Consider the following 21,853-nt stretch of genomic DNA (forward strand, 5'->3'; position numbering starts at 1 on the left):
CGTCCACACTGCTACTCTTCCATCGTTCACCTACACTGCCACAAAAGCCTGCAACCATCATCACCACCAGTCTCACTCCTGCCGATCAGTTCCACACATACTGCCACACTGACATTTTCTCAAACACCTATGTTTCCCTGTCACCCACTATTTAAAACTCTACTGCTCCTCCCCTGGGATAAATTCTAATTTTGGAGGGTAGAGGTATGAGACCTTTTGAACCAAGCTCCAAGGAAACTTTTCAAATTCCAAGTCACCTTCTTGCACTGAAGGCCCAGTCACATTATCCCCCAGAGCCAGGCAGCTAGCAGGTATGTTCAGTTTGTAGATCTGCTAGCAACAGACACTGAATAATTTGTTCTGGAATGTTCCATCTCTGCCATAGCTCAGGCCCTGTGCACCTGACTCCTTCCCAGAGCATCCCCCTACCTCCCTCTCCAAGCGTCCCCCTTTGGCCTGATGGGGTCGTCAGTAGCCTTCAGAATTTCCTCAGACACCCCCATCTCCAGTAGCGCCTGCCCCTGACTCCAGCTGGGTGAGCCATAGGCTCCTCTTCGCTCCCACAACCTCCTGTAGCATCCATCCCACCCCAGTGCTGTGGTTATCAGTTTGCATTTCTATCTCCCCTTCTTAGTGAGGGCAGGGATCATGTCATGCTCACTGTGGAAACCCACCGCCCAGCCTGGCATATGCAGAGTGCTTAGTAAATATTTGTGGAAGGCAGGATTAAAACAAGAGGGAGGAATCTTGTTGAAATCTCTTTCTGAGAACATTCATTTATTCAACAAATAAACAAAAAGGATGGAGAAAAGCAGGCAGAGGAGAAGATGAGAGAAACTTCTGCAGGTCCCTGGGGGCAAGAGAGCTGAGATTCCACATGTGGCCTGAAAAATTGCCAACAAGCCCATGGGGATTTCTGTACATTAAGGCATGAAGAAAGAGTCTAATCATCTTGCTGTCGGCCAGATGTGCCCGGTTGCTGTGACAGCCACCAGAATTGGCCAGATGTGCCATGAACATCTTCAGAAACATCAGGGGGCCCTGGAGACTGCATGGCCTGGAGAGAAATAGTTCACACTCATTAAAGTGGGACAGAAATGGTCAGTTTGTTTAGGATGGTGTCACCAGTGACTCTGAGCATTGGGACATAACACAGAAAATCCTTCCTCCCTTCAAGGCTTTGGAAGGCTTCCTCACGGCCCCTGCCTGCTCCTAACCCTCTGTTCCCTCCCCAGGTGATCAAGCTCGCCTTTGAGGAGTTTGATTTGGAGAGGGGCTATGACACCCTGACGGTCGGTGATGGTGGTCAGGATGGAGACCAGAAGACAGTTCTCTACATGTAAGTGCAGTGGGGCATGTTGTTTGGAAGGTGGGACGGTGGCTGGGGTTGGTGGGGTGGGGTTTATGGAGTCCTGTCTGGTCCCTAGACCATACTACAGCAAAGACAGTGTCCTGCAATGTTCCTAGTTTCAGCAATAATCCTTCCACCTCTCTCTACTCTGACCAAAGGGAAAAGAGCACTGGGCACCTTCTCACTGAATTCATATGAAATGTGAACAGAATGAGCAGTCTGTTAGGGGGCAGGGGAGATGGAGGTTTTGTGGATGAACCTGGAGCTTTCCACTGGCTGGCTGCTTCCATGCAGACCCTGATTCTGCCACCCTGACAGTTTTTACTCCAGGCCACATCCAGCCATGGCAGCCTGACCTCAGACAGAGATAATGGAAATGAGTTGCTAACCTTTCTGCATGCTCAGAACTCGCTGGGAAATGGATGGTTTCAGAGAATCAGGAACATATAGACATAGTGGCCACACTTCCTGAGCCAAAAAAGACCAGTATGATGTGTTCCAGACAAGGGAGAGAAGAATATCAAGCTGTCATGGGATTCCACTATGTTGAGTCTGTGCTCTTGGGGGCCATTTAGCTTCTCTTTTGCCCACCACCAATAGCCTGACTTGAAAACCAGGAAAAAGGCCAAGTGTGGTGGTGCATTGATGTAATCCTAGCACTTTGGGAGGCCAAGGCGGACAGATTGCTTGAGCTCAGGAGGTCGAAACCAGCCTGGGCAACATGGTGAAAACCCACCTCTATAAAAAATACAAAAATTAGCTGGATGTGGTGGTCCACGCCTGTATAGTCCCAGCTACTCAGGAGGCTGAGGCAGGAGGATAGCTTGAGCCTGGGAGGTTGAGGCTGCAATGAGCTGAGAGCATGCCACTACACCCTAGTCTGGGTGACAGAGTGAGATCCTGTCTAAAAAAAGAAAAAAAGTCAGGAAATGCTTCTGCTCAGGACATGTGGCTTAGCTTCAGAGACAAACACCCTGACCACATCCATCTCCCTTCCAGGAAGGAGGTGGAGAGTCACCAACATTAAACACCTACCATGCTCCCAGGCACTGGGATGGAAACTTTTGCATCAATTATCTCGCTTAAGCCCAGGTGTTATTATTCTATTTTAACAGATGGGGAGACTGAGGCCCAAAGGTTTCAGAGAAGGTTGGTAGCAGAACCAGCACTCAAGTTCATGTCTTTTGATTTCAGCCAAGGACAATGTCCCATGCCACACTCCTTCCCAACAAGGCTAGCTCCAGGATATCTCCTTCTGGTTCTAATGCTGAATGAGAAATGGCCATTTAGTAACAGCTGGCTTGTCCAGAGGCTGTTCTTTTCTGGGTGTTTTTCACAACTTCCCTACACCTACCTGGAGATGATGCTATACAGGCAGTTACATGACTCATCTTATCCGATGGTACCCACTGAATCAGGTGACATGGTTGGGACTTGGGATTTCTCCAGACAAAGGAATGGAATGTGAGCCCACAGGGCATTCTCCCCCATGCCTAATTCACTGTATTAGTGAGGGCTCTCCAGAGAAACAGAACAATAGGAGATAGAGATAGATAGATAGATGATAGATAGATAGATAGATAGATAGTAAATAGATGATAGATGATTGATAGATGATAAATAGGTGATAGATGATTGATAGATGATAGATAGATAGATAGATAGATAGATAGATAGATAGATAGACAGACAGACAGACAAATAGCAAATAGATAGATAATTTGTTGTAAGGAATTGTCTCATGTGATTTTGGGAGACTGACAGGTCCCAAGATCTTCCAGGTGAGTTAAGAAGCTAGAAACCCAGGATAGTCAATAAAGTAGTTGCAGTCCAAATGCCAGTAGGTTCAAGATCCAGGAAGAGCTGATGTTACAGTTCAAGTTCAAAAGCCAGAAATAAGCTGATGTCTCAGTTTAAAGCCAATTGGACAGGAGGAATTCTCTTCTTCAGGGGAGGGTCCATCTTTTTGTTCTGTTTGGCCCTTCAACTGATTGGATGAGGTCCACCCACCTTGGAGAGGGCAATCTGCTTTACTCAGTCTGTCAATTTCAGTGTTCATCTCATTCAAATGCACTCTCACAGAAACACCCAGAATAATGTTTGACCAAATAGCTGGGTACCCTGTGGCCTAGTCAAGTTGACACATAAAATTCACCATCATACTTACCTCTCCCCCTCACTTGGTGCATCCGCATCACTCATTTTCTGTCCTAGTTTACTGACCCATATGGTGCCTCAGCTCTTTGTGCCCAAGAGACTAGGATCCTAGCTCTCTTTCCTCCCACAATCCCAATGTGCTTTGACATAGAGAGAACCTTAGAATAGCAGAACTTTTGAAAAGGCTATTGAGGATCATACCATACAATCCCCTCATTTAACATAGAGTGAAAAAGCCCAGAGAGGCTCAACCACTTGCCCAAGATCCCACAGTAAATGAATGGTGGACTCAGAGCCTGGTGTTGTAATTGGGTCAGAGGAAAAGCAGGGGTCCCAGCCTTTTCCCTTGCTCATGGGCACCCCAGAGTCAGGAGCCAGCACTGGCCTGGCCACAATCCTTACTCAGCTTGTCAGAGCCCAGGCTCAGGGACGTCACACAGGCCAGGCTGTTGGATCCCATGTGCTCTATCCCAGCTCCACTTCCGTATCCCCCATGGTGTGATGACCTCTCTGCAGCCGACTCAACAGCCTCCCAAGCTCTGAGACCCTGAGTGAAGCAGAGATTAGGACTCATTAGTTCAGTTGCCCACTCCACAACCCCCTGCCTCCATCTGTGCTGGTAATTTGTCTGATCTCAACAAAATAATGAGGTTGGATTTCTTCTGGAAATCCCAGCCTGCACAGGGGACTCCTGGCTCTGCCACTCTATCAGGTTGACCTTGGGGAAGCCACTGCCCATTCTGCACTTCCATATTCTCATCTGTAATATGGGATGACAACCCCTACCTTCCTGGCAACAGGGCCATTAAATGAGATAATGGGTAGGAAATTGATAAGCACAGTATCTTAATGGGTAGATGCTTGGGGTTGGGCTTCTGAATTGAACCCTGCCCCCCACACCCACACCCATGCTTAAACCCTCTTCTTCAATAAGAGTGTGGCCCTCAGATAATGACTATACTCTAAGCCTTGTTCCTTATCCTGGAATGGAAGGAGATGTCTCATTGAAAGAATGGCTTGGGTTCCAACTGGGGAAATGGGTTTCTGTGAGGGGAAACCCACGTAAAGACAGCAAGGAGGTGGGGGTGGGGGCGGTCTTTTCAGCAATACAGGTCACACAAGAGATCAAAAGTTGCAAGAATGTAGACTCCCCCTTGATTGGATTTGGCTCCAACTATCCCTGTCACCTGAGCAAGTAAGGACACATATCTCCCTTGTGAGCCCAAGGGTCAGGGCTAGGGAGTCAAAGTTGAGATTCAACCCATGAGATTCTACCCACGGCCAAGGGGAGGACAGGATGAGTCTTCCCAGCACAGGGAGAGCATGCTGGTGGGATCCAATGTCAGAAACACAGTGGGGCCCAGAATTTGCCCGAGCGGGCCTGGATCCTGGATAGTCCTTTAAATATCGTCGGTCAGGCAATCATTCTATTCGGGTGTCATGGTGGAGAGCACACCTCTAAATATCTCTCTCCTGCCAGCCTGACAGGTACATCGGTCCCGGATCTCATTGTCAGCACCAATCATCAAATGTGGCTCCTCTTCCAGACTGATGGCAGTGGCAGTTCCCTGGGATTCAAGGCTTCTTATGAAGGTAACTGCTTTTGGCAAGCCAGATGAACTGTGTCCTGGGAGTCAGAGACTTGGGGTCTGGATTTGGAGTCAGAATTTTTTTTTTTTTTTTTGAGATGGAGTCTCACTCTGTTGCCCAGGCTGGAGTGCCATGGCACGATCTCGGCTCACTACAACCTCTGCCTCCTGGGTTCAAGTGATTCTCCTGCCTCAGCCTCCTGAGTAGCTGGGACTAGAGGCGCACACCAACATGCCCGGCTAATTTTTGTATTTTTAGTAGCGACAGGGTCTCACCATGTTGGCCAAGCTGATCTCGAACTCCTGACCTTAAATGACCCACCTGCCTCAGCCTCCCAACGTGCTGGGGTTACAGGCGTGAGCCACCGTGCCCGGCCATGGGATCCTGGTTCTCCCCTGCACTAGCTTCCTCCCCCTTAGGCATGTTATTCCACTTCTCTGAGCCCCAGCCACCTCTTTGTTCTGAGGGCCTTCTGGTTGTTTTGAGGATTATCTGGGATAAAACCCTTAAAATGCTAGGCACCCAGCATCAGATGCACACCTCAGTTCCATCCCCAATTCATACATGGTTCATGGAGACTTTTAAGAGGCCTCACTTGTTTTTAAAATCTTTAGAGAGGAAAATAGCTTCCCAAGATACCCTATTTAGTTGCATGTGATGAATGAGTGACTCTGTGCATAGGGCTAGGAACAGATAAACACCACTGTTGGTGGCCTGAGAAAGATGCAGACAAGAGTCTTCATCTCTTGCTTAGAATAGGCATTAAGGGAACTGCAAACCCTGGAGCCCAGGAGATACCCTCAACATCACCCTTCTGAGCACTTCCAAACCCCCTTTGGCCAATAACAGCTAACACCAATCCCTACAAAGATGGAAGGAGAAGCCATCCACAAGTTACTGTTAAGTCCCTCTTAGGTACCAGATGCTAGACCAGCACAAGGGAGACAGACACATCAAGTCTAGGCATCGTCTTAACGGACTTGTGCTCTAGTGGCGAGATGGAGGGGAAAGCAAACGAAGTGGCATGCAAAAGAGCTGCCTGGACAGTGCCAGTGGGAGCACAGAGAAGGGAGCAGACATCTTTTCAGGAACGTCTGAAAGGGGATCAGGAAAGGGCTTTGTCACAAAAGTGAGCCTAAAGTCCTCAAAATGACTAGGTGGCTACTAGGGAGACAGGGGCCCAGGGAGTGGGGAGAAGGTGTCCCTTCAGTGTGGCTCACACACCATACCCCCAGTGTACCATAGGTTCCTCCTGCTCCAGGACCTGTACTCTGTTTCGAAACTGGGTACAGGTACATGGGAGGTGTATTCGTGTTCTCGGGCTGGCTGGCTTCACACAATGGACATTTATTCTCTCACATTCTGGACCCTGGAAGTCTGACATCAAGGCTCAGCAGGGCCATGCCCCCACTCTGGGTAGAATCCTCCCCTGCTTCTCTCTAGCTTCTGGTGGTGGCTGTGAGTCCTTGCTGTTACTTGGCTGTAGCTGCATCACTCCAATCTCTGCCTTTGTCATCACACACCTTCCTGTGTGTCTGTCTATCCTCTTCTTATAAGGACACCAGCATATTAGACTAAGCGCCCTCACTACTCCAGTATGGCTTCATCTTAACTTGATTACATTTGCAGCAACTCTGTTTCCAAATAAGATCACATTTATAAGTAACAGAAGTCAGAACTTCAGCATGTCTTTTTGGGGAACACAGTTCACCCCATAACAAGAGGCTAGCCCATACTACACTAACACTGTCATACAATGATGTCTCCTGGGGTAAAGATGACAGCTATACTGAGATTTTTTAAGAATAGGAGGCTATGTGTCTAGGGAAGGCAGAACAACAGACAGAAAATACTTATGGGGTGACAGACTCTGAGTGCAGATCCTGGTTCTGTCACTTTCTAGCTCCATGGCAGGTCATGGAACCTTTCTCAAGATCTGTTTCTTCATCTGTGAAACAGAGATAATAATACAACCTGGGTCACAAGGGTCCTGTGAAGATGGTTAGATTAAGAAATGTGAACATAAGAAATGTTACAAATTGCAAAGCAATTAGTGAGTAACTAATGAGCCAGTACACAGGTAGTTCAATGAGTGGGCTGTTCTGGTGCATAAAGTTACACATAAGCAGCTGTGGGGCTATGAGAGGAGCACCAGACAAAACTATCAGGAGACCTTGATTCAGGTCCAAGCCCTGTCACTCACTACTTTGAAAAGGGGAATGGAGATGGATGCAAAGTTTCTAAGTTTTCCCCCATTTCAGAAATCCTGTGGATGTTCAGCAGTGAATGTTCCCAAAAGCAGGGAGAAATGATTCCATGTCATCCTCATGCCCTTAATCTGTCCATATTTTGCCAATGGTTTGAATAAGATGTAAATAGCGTGAACTTGAAAGGGATGACAATACCAGTCAGCAAACAGAGTGCAGAAAGATCTGGGTGGGGTAGAGCCGTTGACTAAATTAGTAGGAAAAGATAAAGTGGGAATAAATATCAAGTCATGATTTAAGACTTAGAAAAAAATTAGCTACTGGAATTTATCCCAGGAAGTTAGTTGTGCTTTATCCTGCCCTGAGCAGGCACCAGAGAATTGAGCTTAGATGTGGGACCTCAGCTTGGAATAGATAAGGAGAGGATTTAAGGCAATTCCTGTAAGAAATGTTGATGGCCCCCGAATGTTTATTCAGGGGAAGAAGTGGACTTGGGAGATTTGAGAGCTGTGTCCAGATATCTGAAGGGCTTTCATGTGGGAAAGAGGAATTAGATGCATTTGGTGTGATTTTGTTGGAAAAGAAAGGGACATACCACTTGTTGAAAGCCTGCTATGTGCCAGAGCTTTATGTTCATTATCTCAGGGTTTTCACGGTGTCTTGCAAAGACCTGGGGTACCCTCTGGGGACCTCCACGGTGGGATAGGGCATGCCCAGGATGGAGGGTTCTGACCACCCTGCCTCTGTTTCTTCTCCTTTCTTCTCTTTTGCTCTTTGTAAGCCTTCTTTTAAGAGAGGATTCATAGCTAACCACTGGCTTGAAAGACATTACTTCATCTCATTCATTGCTTACAATGATAAAATGGCTGCTATTTTATAGATGAAGAATCTGAGACTCAGAGGGGTGAAGTAATCTGCCTGAGGTCACACACAAGTGTGGAAAGTAGCAGAGCTGGGATTTGAGCCCATGTCTCCCTGGCTTCAGAAGCCCATGGATTTTCCCCTTGCACCAGAAGCCTCCCAAGGTTACATAATTTCAATTCTTTATAAAATCTTTATAGAAGCCAAAGCTTTGCCCCAGTCAAACAGACCAAGTATCATGAGCCTGGATTCCATGTCACCAGAGGTTGGGGAGTTAGTTCACAAGTTCATTTGTCCACTTCACTCAGCTAGTATTGGCTAAGCTTTTGTTATGTGACCAATATTTTGCTGGGTGCTGTGATTATAATAGCTAGCAGCCTGGATGTGGTATAAAGCATATGCTATGTGAATGCTGCTCATGGACTAGGTGTCAGCAGGACTTCTGCTTGGAGCTGTGACAAATTAGGAAGGAGAGTCTGGGTGTTTAGAGACATAGCAAACCCACAGGGACTACGTCAGGTTCTGTGCACAGAGGCAATGGATTCTAGAAAATAGCAGAGACTCTGAAATTGCACCAGACCTAGTAAATCCCAGTGTGGTCCCAGCTGTGTAAGCTTGAGTCTTGTGGTCTCTCTGAGCCTCAGTTCCCCGACTTGTACAATGGAAATAATGATGCCAATCTGAGAGTATTGTTATAAGAGTGAAATGAGATCTCAAAGCTCCTTGCACATTGCCTGGCATAGAGATGGTGCCTTCCCCTGGGGGTGTCACCAAAGTTTCTCTGCAGTCAAACCTTCCACATTTCCTGTCCTCCAGGCCAGGCACCTGGATCTGCCTCCAGGTGCCCTGATAGGCCCTGGGTTTAGGTCCCTGCCTTACACCAGCACTCCCCGCCTAGGGCCCTCCCTCCCCAGACTGGCAGAGAAATGAGGTGGCTCTGTAAGACCTCAGTGCAGGGCATGGAGCCAGAAGTGTCAGGAGGCAGAATCAGGCTTGCAGGAGCCTGGAGGCCTCACAGTACTTTGGAACCTAGCTCAGTGAAAATTCAAGGGGCTAAGTTAGGTGGGCCACTTTTTTGTTTTTGTCCCTTCCACCCCACCTTTGACTTTTTATTTGAGGGGTGAAGCCCATCATTCTCACACCCTCCTGGTGAGGAGCTCCCTCTACTATAAAAAGGTGGGTGGGTTGAGTCCCCGGCCCCCGCCATGTGACTCCCTATCAAAAGTGGAAGGGACAAAAACAAAAAAGACTGGGTGGTTTACATTTGCAACAACTCTGTTTTCAAATAAGATCACATTTATAGGTACTGGAGTCAGAACTTCAACACGTCTTTTTGGGAGACACAGTTCACCCGGAAGGCCGGCCCATCTTTCCTACACTAACACTGTCATACCACAATGTCCCTTGGGGTAAAGATAACGGATGTACTGTTTTAAGAATAGGAGGCCATGTGTCTAGAGAAGGCAGAACAGTACCCCGTTTTCTCCAAGTTCTAGAGGCTAGAAGTCCAAGGTTAAGGATTTGGCCAATTTGGTTTCTGATGAGGGCTTTCTTCCTGGCTTGCAGACAGCTACCTTCTCACCATGGCCTTGCATGAGCTTTCCTGGGTGCATGCACACACAGGAGAGAGAGAGAGAGGGAGAGGGAGAGGGAGAGGGAGAGGGAGGGGGAGGGGGAGAGGGAGACAATGAGCCTTGTGGTGTTTCTTCTTAGACATCCATCCTCTCAGATTGGGGCCCTGCCCTTATGACCTCATTTAACCTTAATTACTTCCTTAGAGGCCCCATCTTCAAATACAGTCACACTAGGGGCTAAGAGCCTCAATACAGGAATTTGGGGGAGTTGGGGGAACACACAAGTTCAGTCCGTAACACCATCCAAAACCAAGCTCACCATCTCTGCCCCCACGCCCATGACCTGCACCTGTGTACCCCATCTTCACGAACAGCACCACCATCTATCCCATCCCTAGGCCTCATCTCTGCGTCCTCTTTTTCCCTCTCCCCACCTCTGACTCCATTCCCAGATTCTGTCAGTTTTCCACATCCCACTTCTCTTTCACTGCTGAGCTGAGTCCCTCCCTCATCACCTCTCACTTGAATAGCGGCAGAGTCTTCCCAACCAGCATCGCTGGCTCAAGTCCTCTCGCTCCCATCTACCCATCTGCCACATGGAGCAGTGATCTTCCCAGAATCCAAATCTGGCACAATTCTCTCCTAGTTAAAAAAAAATGACAACTTCTCATTGATTTTAGGATAAAGTATAACGTTTTCTTTTTTTTTTTTTTTTTTTTTTTGAGACGGAGTCTCGCTCTGTCTCCCAGGCTGGAGTGCAGTGGCGCGATCTCTGCTCACTGCAAACTCCGCCTCCTGGTTTCCTGCCATTCTCCTGCCTCAGCCTCCCGAGTAGCTGGGACTACAGGCGCCGGCCACGGCACCCGGCTAATTTTTTTGTATTTTTTAGTAGAGACGGGGTTTCACCATGTTAGCCAGGATGGTCTCGATCTCCTGACCTCGTGATCCACCTGTCTTGGCCTCCCAAAGTGCTGAGATTACAGGCCTGAGCCACCGTGCCCGGCCAAAGTATAACATTTTCTAAATGACATCCAAAGTTCTCCATAATAATAATTCCACTAAGTTCTGGTTTCTATGAATCCATTCAAGACAAAAATCTCTGCAGTCCTATAGAGCCTAATTCAGTGCCTGGCACAGGATACATGCTCAGAAAAGCTTGTAGAATTAAATTGTAATGAGGATCTACTCAGTCACAATCAGGTACCCTCCTCAGCACCCTCTCAGTTCCCTTTTGGTCCACTTTACCACCATCCTAGTGCACAGATGCCAAGAGCGCATGCGTTCTCTATTGTCCCCATAGGATTTGGGGTTAGGCAAACCCAGCTTATAATCAGGATCTTCCTTTGACTCCCTGCGTGCCAGTCTCTCCTCATCAATGAGACTGAATATCCTAATCTGTGAAGAGGGGCTGATGAATGGTTATCTTTCCAGGGTCTCATGAGGACTCAGTATAGTCAAGCACCCAGCATAGGGCCTGGCATTTAGTAAATGCTCAGTTGGAAGCTTACTCCCTTCTCTGTTCTCCAAGGCCTGCAACTCTTCTTCCAACCTACATCATTGCCCGAAGCTTCAGAATTACCCCTGCCTCCATTTTAGCACCCCCTGTTATTCCAGCTCCTGGGTAGTTCCACACAGGATAGACATCTCAACTCAGGAATGAGCAGTGGTTGGGGGGCGGGTAGCTGTGATGCAGGTTTCTCATAGGATGGCATAAGGCATCCAAGGGCAGAGACCTCCCATATCCATCATTTCCACCCATCCCTTAGGCACATCTGGCTGCATCATCATCATCAACACCCACTCTGTCCCAATTTGAGCAGAGAAATACAACCTTAGGGGCAGGCAGGTGGCACTCCAGTGTCATCCTTTCTTCCTCATTGAAAGCATGAGCCTGGTGGGAAAATTGGGGCATTTGCTTCCCAGAAATCCCTCCAGTTGTGCTTGTCACAATCCCAGGTCAGGGGGTGGGGGAGGGGACTCCTGATCTGTCAATATCTGAGGACTCTGAGCCAGTCTCCCTCCATGGGGGCGACCAGCTGTGGGAAATGCATTCATAGTTGCAATTTCTTTGCTTCCCAGTAGAACAAGAAATATTTAAGGAACAGGCAATTAGCACTTACCAGAAACATTATAAAATTACATACAACTTGCTAACAAGTTTTAGCATCAATCTGGAAGTCTCCTTGCTTCCTTGCTGGAGTCTGGAATCTGGCAGCTTAATGCTGAGTCTGGGAGGCTGGCCCAGGGGAGGAAGAAGCTGGGACCTGGACCCTGCAGACATGAAGGAGCAGGACAGTAGAGATTATGCAGAGGGAGTGCCCAACAGTCCAGGGCACTCATGTTAGAAATGAGCTCATCTGTTTGTTCAACATTTTCTAAGGCCCTATGATGTGTTGCAGACAACATTCAGAACACTGAGGCTACAAGGACAGCAAGACAATCTCTGCCTTCACCTAATTCATAGTCCATTTTCAGTAGCATAGAACAAGTGCTAGAAGACAGGGAAATACAAAGGAGGGGCAGCGAATCTTGCTCAAGGGCATCAGGGGAGTCTCCCTAGAGGAGGTGATGTCTGAAACTGAGACTTGCTTTAAGGATGAAAAAGAGTTTGTCAGACATCCTTGAGAGAGGGAACAGGTGGGCTTAGAAAGCTGACATGCAGGTAAGATTGAGGCTAAAACCTCAGTAAAAATAAAGTCTGAGAGCAAGTTGGGGAGAAGAGGGCCAAGACTTGCTCTCTGCAGGCAGTGCCACATCCCCTTCTTCAGAACTTCACTCCAGTGGTGGGCACTGCTGAGCCCCTGGAAGAGGTGGTATTGGAGGCAGACTTCAAAGGAGGCCAAGGGCAAGCGACCAGCATCACTGACCACTCCCTCTAGGACACCGCCTTTCCTCTTGTCAGATGCCAAGCACATGGCTATTTTCAGCCTCTCTTCTGTTATTTACAGTACGCCTCTACTTCTTGTCTTTTCCCCAAAAACTGGAAGGCCCAAACATTCCAACTTTGGCCAAGAATATCACTAACATGTTCCTAAGATGCTCGCTGAGTTTCCATGATACCTCTAAAGGTTTTTCAGGCACTGGGAGCCAAAGTTGAGTGAGATACAAGCAGCAGCTGCCTCTTCTCAAAAAGTCCCAGTGGGATCCAGCCTGTTCTAGCCCCTGGAGGCTGGGCTGGCAAACAGCAGAGGATGCTGCCGCATTAAAATTTGGCAGGAAGTAATTTGTCAATGAGATGTACTCTCTAAATACATAGCTTTTGCAAATGTTAAGCTTCAGTTTGGGGCTAATACAGACAGCTTGGAGGCTACCTCCATATCCTTTGTTTCCAGCCTCCTTTGGCTGGTGACAGACCCATGACAGTGTTATGGAGGAAAGAGATGGGGAGGGAAGAATGTCACCCACTTCATCCAGCCATACCTCCATTCCACTTGTGGCAATCGTGTGCAGAAAAACACATCAGTCCCCATAGGTGCACATATAGATGTGGGGTCTCTCACCTCCTGGTGCCCTTTGCATAATCAGAAGTAGAAAAGCACAGTGGGGTGTGGTTCTGGGGCAATCCAGGTGGTCTGGGCATGCCCACAAGGTGTCCCTAATGCATCGAAGATGTCCTGGTCACTCACTAGGAGTTTGTGCTGATCCAACAATGGGTCTGAGCACTTAGTATGCATAAGGCACTGGGCTTGGTTATGGAGATACAAAGAGTGGAAGGGATGCGACCCCTGGCTCTGAGGGAGCTGACAACCCACAGGATGGAGCTTAAATGACATTACTCATCGAACCAAGCCCTTCAGGGTCTCCCTCCAACCATCTCTCTGGCCTCTTCTCTCTTCATCACTTGAGCTTCCCACTACACTGAGCTTCTAGCTCTCCCCTAGACTCTATGCTCTTGTCCTCCATTTCTCCTTTCCTGCTGCTTTCCTTCCATCCTCTCCTCCATCCTCCCCCATCATGCCTCAAAAGTGCCTTGCAGTTCACTAGAAAAGCTGGGATATAGGCATTTCAAGAAACATTGGCTCGGTCCTCAAGGAACTTACCAATTAACAGTGGGAAACACACGCCCAAAATTGCAGCACCCGTTGCTATAACAACAGAAATGTCCAAGGGGGCTGGGAGCGAGAGAGAAAGAGCTCCAAAGGCTGCCTGGGCGATTCGAAAAAAGGTCCCACATGGTGCACTTGCACCAACACTGAAAGATGATTCTTTCTCTGGTAGACAAAGCAAAGGGTGTTCATTTCAGGAAGAGAGGATGGCAGGTGCCACGTTAGAGCCGTGTGAGGGGCGGCTGGGCTCTGCAAACAGCAGCAACAATAACACTGAGGAAATGTGGCTAGTCACTGGTTACACACTGCATGCTGGACATTTTGACAATTATCTTGTGTACAGAAGCTCATTTAATCCTCACAACAACCTTGTTATTATTACCATTCCCATTTTACAGATGACAAAACTAAGGCTCAGAGAAAATAAGTCACATGCCCAAGGTCTGTTCCTTAGTATCGGAGCCAGGATTTAGATCCTGGGCTTTGTGATCCCAGAGCTCTTGCCACTGCACTATTCCACCTCCCTACAGATCACTCATTGCTGTGCCGTGTAAATCTCAAGGTCGCTGATGGGCAAAGAGCAGGCTGGGGTAGGAGGGGTAGGCAAGGGTCCTGCCATGCTGAGGAGTTAGGATTTTAGTCTGTGGATTTGGGGAAGCTGTAAAAGGATCAATGAGCAGGGGATGGTAATCATCATATTTTCATTTCTGAGTGATCTTGTGCTCCTTTGTAGAGTATGAAATAGAAGGAAGAGCCAGGGGAACCATAGGCTGCTACTGGCACCCAGATGAGGAGTTGCAAGGGCTGAACTCAGGCAGGGAGAGACGAAGTGGAGAGCAGAGGGTTCTGGGTATGTGGGTGGAGGAGTCAACAGGAGGGGACTAAGAAGAGCTGGGGGAGAAGTACAGGGCAATCCAGGCTGACTCCCAGATTTGAACAACCTCTAAGAAACCTGTCCAGTGCTCCCAGCCAGAGGCCTGAGCTGCCCCTTCTGCTATCACCCAAGTCATGTGGTCAGGTCTACATCCTCTCCATTGCCCTCGTCATTTGTATTGGAATTATCTCCATACCCACCTGACTCTTAGTTCTCCAGGGGCAGGGGCCGTGGGGCAGGCAACGCTATACCTTCAGTGCTTAGTGTGGCATTTGGCACGATTTCCATGCAAAATATCTGCTAAGCTCAGAGTATTCTGTGTGTTCCAGGGACTGTGCTAAGTACTGGGAACACAGTGATCAAAAATACATAGTAGATGCCTGTCTTCATGGGGCTTACATTCTAGGGGGTGGGAGTGAGGGGGCTGGGTGGTAAATCATCTTGTGCCCAATGCCCAACCAGAGCTCCAGAAGAACAAATTTTCATCCTTTTATTCGCTGTTATACCCCCAATGTCTAGAACAGTAACCAATAAAATACTTGTTGAATGAACAGATGGGTAGTTACAAGGGGCATCATTACTATAAAAGGAAAGAATGTGGTGCCAAAATGGGAGGATTGCTTGAGCCCAGGAGTTCGAGGCTGCAGTAAGCTGTGATAGCACCACTGCACTCCAGTCTGGGCAACAGAGCAAGACCCTGTCTCAAAAGAAAAAATAAAAAGAATGGGGTGCAAAGAAAGAAAAGTGAAAGGGAAATGTCTAAGATCTAAGATGTGTGGTCAAGGAAAATGTCTCTAATCCATCTTGAATTGATTTTTGTATAAGGTGTAAGGAAGGGATCCAGTTTCAGCTTTCTACATATGGCTAGCCAGTTTTCCCAGCACCATTTATTAAATAGGGAATCCTTTCCCCATTTCTTGTTTTTCTCAGGTTTGTCAAAGATCAGATACTTGTAGATATGGGGCATTATTTCTGACGGCTCTGTTCTGTTCCATTGATCTGTATCTCTGTTTTGGTACCAGTACCATGCTGTTTTGGTTACTGTAGCCTTGTAGTATAGTTTGAAGTCAGGTAGTGTGATGCCTCCAGCTTTGTTCTTTTGGCTTAGGATTGACTTGGCGATGCGGGCTCTTTTTTGGTTCCATATGAACTTTAAAGTAGTTTTTTCCAATTCTGTGAAGAAAGTCATTGGTAGCTTGATGGGGATGGCATTGAATCTGTAAATTACCTTGGGAAGGATGGCCATTTTCATGATATTGATTCTTCCTACCCATGAGCATGGAATGTTCTTCCATTTGTTTGTATCCTCTTTTATTTCCTTGAGCAGTGGTTTCTAGTTCTCCTTGAAGAGGTCTTTCACATCCCTTGTAAGTTGGATTCCTAGGTATTTTATTCTCTTTGAAGCAATTGTGAATGGGAGTTCACTCATGATTTGGCTCTCTGTTTGTCTGTTATTGATGTATAAGAATGCTTGTGATTTTTGCACATTGATTTTGTATCCTGAGACTTTGCTGAAGTTGCTTATCAGCTTAAGGAGATTTTGGGCTGAGACAATGGGGTTTTCTAGATATACTATCATGTCATCTGCAAGCAGGGACAATTTGACTTCCTCTTTTCCTAATTGAATACCCTTGATTTCCTTCTCCTGCCTAATTGCCCTGGCCAGAACTTCCAACACTATGTTGAATAGAAGTGGCGAGAGAGGGCATCCCTGTCTTGTGCCAGTTTTCAAAGGGAATGCTTCCAGTTTTTGCCCATTCAGTATGATATTGGCTGTGGGTTTGTCATAAATAGCTCTTATTATTTTGAGATACGTCCCATCAATTCCTACTTAAATGTTAGACCTAAAACCGTAAAAACCCTAGAAGAAAACCTAGGCATTACCATTCAGGACATAGGCATGGGCAAGGACTTCATGTCTAAAACACCAAAAGCAATGGCAACAAAAGCCAAAATTGACAAATGGGATCTAATTAAACTAAAGAGCTTCTGCACAGCAAAGGAAACTACCATCAGAGTGAACAGGCAACCTACAAAATGGGAGAAAATTTTCGCAACCTACTCATCTGACAAAGGGCTAATATCCAGAATCTACAATGAACTCCAACAAATTTACAAGAAAAAAACAAACAACCCCATCAAAAAGTGGGCGAAGGACATGAACAGACACTTCTCAAAAGAAGACATTTATGCAGCCAAAAAACACATGAAAAAATGCTCACCATCACTGGCCATCAGAGAAATGCAAATCAAAACCACAATGAGATACCATCTCACACCAGTTAGAATGGCAATCATTAAAAAGTCAGGAAACAACAGGTGCTGGAGAGGATGTGGAGAAATAGGAACAATTTTACACTGTTGGTGGGACTGTAAACTAGTTCAACCATTGTGGAAGTCAGTGTGGCGATTCCTCAGGGATCTAGAACTAGAAATTCCATTCGACCCAGCCATCCCATTACTGGGTATATACCCAAAGGACTATAAATCATGCTGCTATAAAGACACATGCACACGTATGTTTATTGCCGCATTATTCACAATAGCAAAGACTTGGAACCAACCCAGATGTCCAACAATGATAGACTGGATTAAGAAAATGTGGCACATATACACCATGGAATACTATGCAGCCATAAAAAATGATGAGTTCATGTCCTTTGTAGGGACATGGATGAAATTGGAAATCATTATTCTCAGTAAACTATCGCAAGAACAAAAAACCAAACACCGCATATTCTCACTCATAGGTGGGAATTGAACAATGAGAACACATGGACACAGGAAGGGGAACATCACACTTCAGGGACTGTTGTGGGGTGGGGGGAGGGGGGAGGGATAGCATTGGGAGATATACCTAATGCTAGATGACGAGTTGGTGGGTGCAGCACACCAGCATGGCACATGTATACATATGTAACTTACCTGCACATTGGGCACATGTACCATAAAACCTAAAGTATAATAATAATAATAATAATAATAATAATAATAATAATAATAAAAGAAAAAAAATAAAATAAAATGTCTCGGAGGAGATAACATTTTAAACCAAAGTCTGTTAATGCAAGGCGTTAGTCATGCCAAAGGAAGAGGAGAGGAAGCTCAAGCTAGGGGAACAATGAGTTAGTGAAGGAGCCAGTGAAGCCTCCCAGCCTCATGTGAAAGGCAGCAAATCCTCGTCTTCCTCCAAGCAGTGCCTCCCCTCTTGGAGCACATCAAATAGTCAGTGAATTTATAGAACCACATGATACAGTCCCTTCTGTACAGACATTTTCATAAAAGACGATTCCAATTTGGTATTAGAAATGGAAAAACCTGGGGAGAAGAGTGAGATTGATCACAGATGATGGGGATAAAACAGCTGAGAAAGGGGAAGCAAATATGGTGAGTGGCAGAGCTCAGTCATGATGGACTTCTGAGGCATCTTAGAAGCAATCATCTCATGTTTTCCAGTTTGCTTTTGGTAGGCAAAAGGAGAGAGACAGGAGAAACACTCATAAAACGGAATTATATTAAACCAGATAACAGGAAATTGCATGTGTGATTTTTCTGCAAGTCAAAATCCATTTATCTATTTGCAATTCTGGGTTCTGATGTCAGACTTGTTCAGCACCTGACCAGAAGTGCCAAGGTCAAACACCTTTCAGGCAGGGCAGTAGAGCACAGGGAGCCCTTTGCAGGAAGGCAGGGGCCTTGGTCCCTGTGTTTCCAGCAGGAGTTGACTCTGAGCTTGGAGAGAAGGCTTAGGCCAGGACAGGACATGTCAAAGGGACAGAAGCCAGCCAGCAGCCCCCTCTGCCTTCCTGAAGGAGCTCCCAAACTCTCACCCCACCCCGCTCTGTTCTTCCTCTTCCTTCCACCCAATCTTGATTCTCTGGGCAACACATCCCCCAATGCCTTGGAACTCTTTGCCAAATGCTTCCTTGAATCTGAGTTTCCATGAGGTCACCACGACCCTGTAGCCCTCTGCAGTGCTAGCAGCTCACTTCTCCACACCCAATGAACTTCACCTTGAGAGGGGTTCGTATGCTTGCTCGCCGATGCCATTCCACCCATGTGTAAACCCCTTCCCCTTTGACCTTATGCTGTCTCCAGCTCTGACACTTTCTACCCCTCCTCATCACTGTCACTGGTCTCCTCCTCCCTACTTGCCATCACCTTGCCTCTCAGGCCTTAACCTTCTCACTTCCTTTCAGTGTACTTCACCCTGGCTGCAGCTGGACCTCATCATCAAGCACCTCTGAAATCTCAATTCCACCTACTTCAGCTTTTTCACATGACACTCCCTTTACTCCCGCCCATCATCCCTTCCCAACCTCTATTTCCCCCATCGCCCCCTGCTCCTTTCACCTCTTTCCTTCTTCATCCTAAGCCCCTTGGATAACACTTTGGCCATTCTTTTTAACAACATCTTCAGCTCCTTTGCCCCATTGTCTTCCATTTCTCCAAGCCCAATCCCCCCTCACTCAATCAATCCTCCTACCCCTTTCTCTACTTCTACAGGAACCGAGTGGCCAAGGGCTGCTGGGACAAGTCATATAGCCCTGCTGGATGGTATCCCTACAAATGAGTCATCTGCACCCTCGGTGGGCCCCAGAGGTGCATGGCAATCCATCTAGGCATGATTTCCTCTTCTCCAGAGTGACAGCTTCAGACATTCTCTTCAAGTCGTTTTCCCATGACTTGTCCCTCACCTTCAGCAAAGACCATGACCTCCTCCACTTAGAGCCTGTGTCATCACAGGATCTCCCTCGGTCTCCTGCCATCCTACCTGAAAACTCACTGCCACCACTTCTTCCCTCTTTACTGCAGTCTTGAGGGAAGGATATCCCTCATGGTCTCTAAGGCTGGGCTTCTAGTGTGCTCTCGGTCCCATGTCTCTCTCCTTCTCTGGAGCCCCTGTAGGGGGCCCCTTTCTCCTCCACATCTTCAGCTAGCCATTCAATACATCTTTCCTCCCACCCCTTTATTCTTCTCTAGCATTTCAATATGGTTAAGTTTCTCCTGTACTAAACTACTTTAACCACTCCCACCCAGGCCATAGGCCTCATGAGCTGCTACCTAATTTCTCTGGACAGAGTGATACCTTCTCTTCTCCTGTTGGGTATTGGCCGCATCAGTACACACAATCCTGGCAGTATCAATGTGACCTCTTTTTGCTAACCTGTTTTTCAATCCTATATAAACTTCCCTGCAGCATTCAAGGCTGTTGATCTCCTTCTTGGAACTCATTCTTCTTTAAGCTCCTGTGACCCCACTCTCCCAGTCTAGCATTCTGCTGGTCCCTACATTGTCCCTAACTGTCCTGTCCTAGACCAACATCCCTTCTCACTCTCCTTGGGTCATTTCATCCTTCTCATGGCTTCTTTTACAATCTATGAGCTGAATTTCTAGATCAGGCTTCTCTCTTGAACTTAAGACCCATGTAGCCACTTCCTGCTAGATATTTCCACTTGGAGGTCCCACTAGTACCTTAAAACTCAGCATCCCCTACTGATGACCCTCCATTCAGACCTATACCTCTTTCTGCATTCTTGTCTCAGTGAGGGTACACCCAAGTGCTCAGGCCAGGCACTTAATTATATAACTAAAAGTTAGCTGTGACAATAACTATTGGGTTATTGGAGGACCACATCCTCCAAGAAGCCTTTCCTGACCCAGGCCTGGGACTAGGGTCAGACGAGCAGGGCACTCATGGGCACGAAATTTAAGTGATGGGGAAAAAAACTCAGCAATTAAGATAAATAACACTTAATGCAAATTTTTTTTAAAAAATTAATATTAATGCAAAATATCCACGTTAAAACACATCAACATTTGAATCAAAGACAGGCTCTGACAGTGCTGGGACTATGGTGAGACCAGTGAGGTGAGTCATCTGAGCATAGGGTTGGATCCAGGCTTTATTTTAAATGTTGGTATTTTTCTTCATTGTGAATTGGATTTATGGCATTAATTGTAATTTTCTAGAAAAAAAACACACTAAGATATTATTTGTCATGATAACTGAGATTTTGGCGCCCCTTGAAATTGTGTAGATGAGGTGAGTACTTCCACTCTCCACACCCTATTTCCAGACTGATCCTCCACATTTGAGTTAGGTGCTTCTCCTATGTGCATCCACAGCACGAATCCCCTGTATCATAAACACCTGTTTCCTTGTCTGTTCATTTCTTGAGGGCAGAGACTGTATCCAGATGTCAAGGGTCTAGCACAGCAACTGGCACACAGTAGGTGCTCATTGCATTGTGCTTAAGCGGGTGCCTGTGGTTGCATGATGGTAGGAGGAAGTGATGGGTGGGTGGATGTGGGCATGTGCGCAGGGCTGTGCCTGCACAATGGGAAAGCTGGGCAGATTCCTTCATCCCCCTTCGGATCCCCTTTTTCTTAAGCCAGTCACAGCCTCAGACTAGCTGCTGTGGGCAGGAACACAGGCACACGTACCCCACATGCATATCTCCTGCAGCAATGGTGGGGTCTCACTAGGAAACCTTATATCTGGGTTCTGCCCCTGGCAGCAGGAAGGATCCAGCTCTGTCTTGAAATGCTGTGTAACTTTCACCAGGTCTCAAAATGCCTGCAGTGACAGCCCTCACACCCCAGGCTCTCGCATCCCAGAGAGCATGTCTGGGGACATCTGGAGGCAGGTGGGTCCTGCTGCTTGCTTCTCCACGTTGACTTATCACAGGGGCCCCTTCTTCTTTCCTTCAGATTCCCTGGAGCTCTGGGACCTGGAGCAAAGGGACCATGTTCCTGGAATGCCTCAGTGTATCCTCTCCCCCATCCCTGAGCCTGAACAAAGCCAGCTTCAGAGGGGTTTCAACTATGTTTTCAGCAGGTGTACTTGTAGAGGGTGAGGCCAGGGGGACATGTGGGCTGACTTACATTTGATTTGAGATGCCTCACACCTGGCACATGGTCACACAGACTCCCCTGCACAAAGGGGAGGACCCTTGTTGCTCAGCTTAGATGATCACACACACACACACACACACACACACACACACACATACATACACACAATCCCAGCCATAGAATGCCTTGTCCTGCCTGCTCTCAGCACAAAGCTGGCAGCCTTCGTTTTGGGTTAACATGAATGCAACAGTCAAGAGCCCGCCCATAAAAGGCAGTGCCTGGAGCTGCCCAGCCCACAGAAGCCCCACAGTGTGGTAGGAAAGCCTTTGCAGAAT

The 21,853-nt window shown here is 47.2% G+C and overlaps 1 protein-coding gene across 7 annotated transcripts in view; it reads left to right on the plus strand.

Moving 5' to 3' along the window:
• Nucleotides 1–21,853, plus strand: part of CSMD2 (CUB and Sushi multiple domains 2) — a 664,749-nt gene that overhangs the window by 382,478 nt on the left and 260,418 nt on the right. For 6 of the 7 annotated variants that reach the window (XM_054538082.2, XM_054538100.2, XM_054538088.1 and 3 more), the window contains exons 11-12: nucleotides 1,236–1,339; nucleotides 4,989–5,101. The exons of the other annotated variant lie outside the window; for it this stretch is intronic. In XM_054538082.2, coding sequence (XP_054394057.1) covers nucleotides 1,236–1,339; nucleotides 4,989–5,101 — 217 coding nt within the window. The remainder of the gene's footprint in view (nucleotides 1–1,235; nucleotides 1,340–4,988; nucleotides 5,102–21,853) is intronic. 7 annotated transcript variants of the gene reach the window in all.

Source organism: Pongo abelii, chromosome 1 (genome assembly GCF_028885655.2).
Source record: "Pongo abelii isolate AG06213 chromosome 1, NHGRI_mPonAbe1-v2.0_pri, whole genome shotgun sequence".
NCBI lineage: Eukaryota > Metazoa > Chordata > Mammalia > Primates > Hominidae > Pongo > Pongo abelii.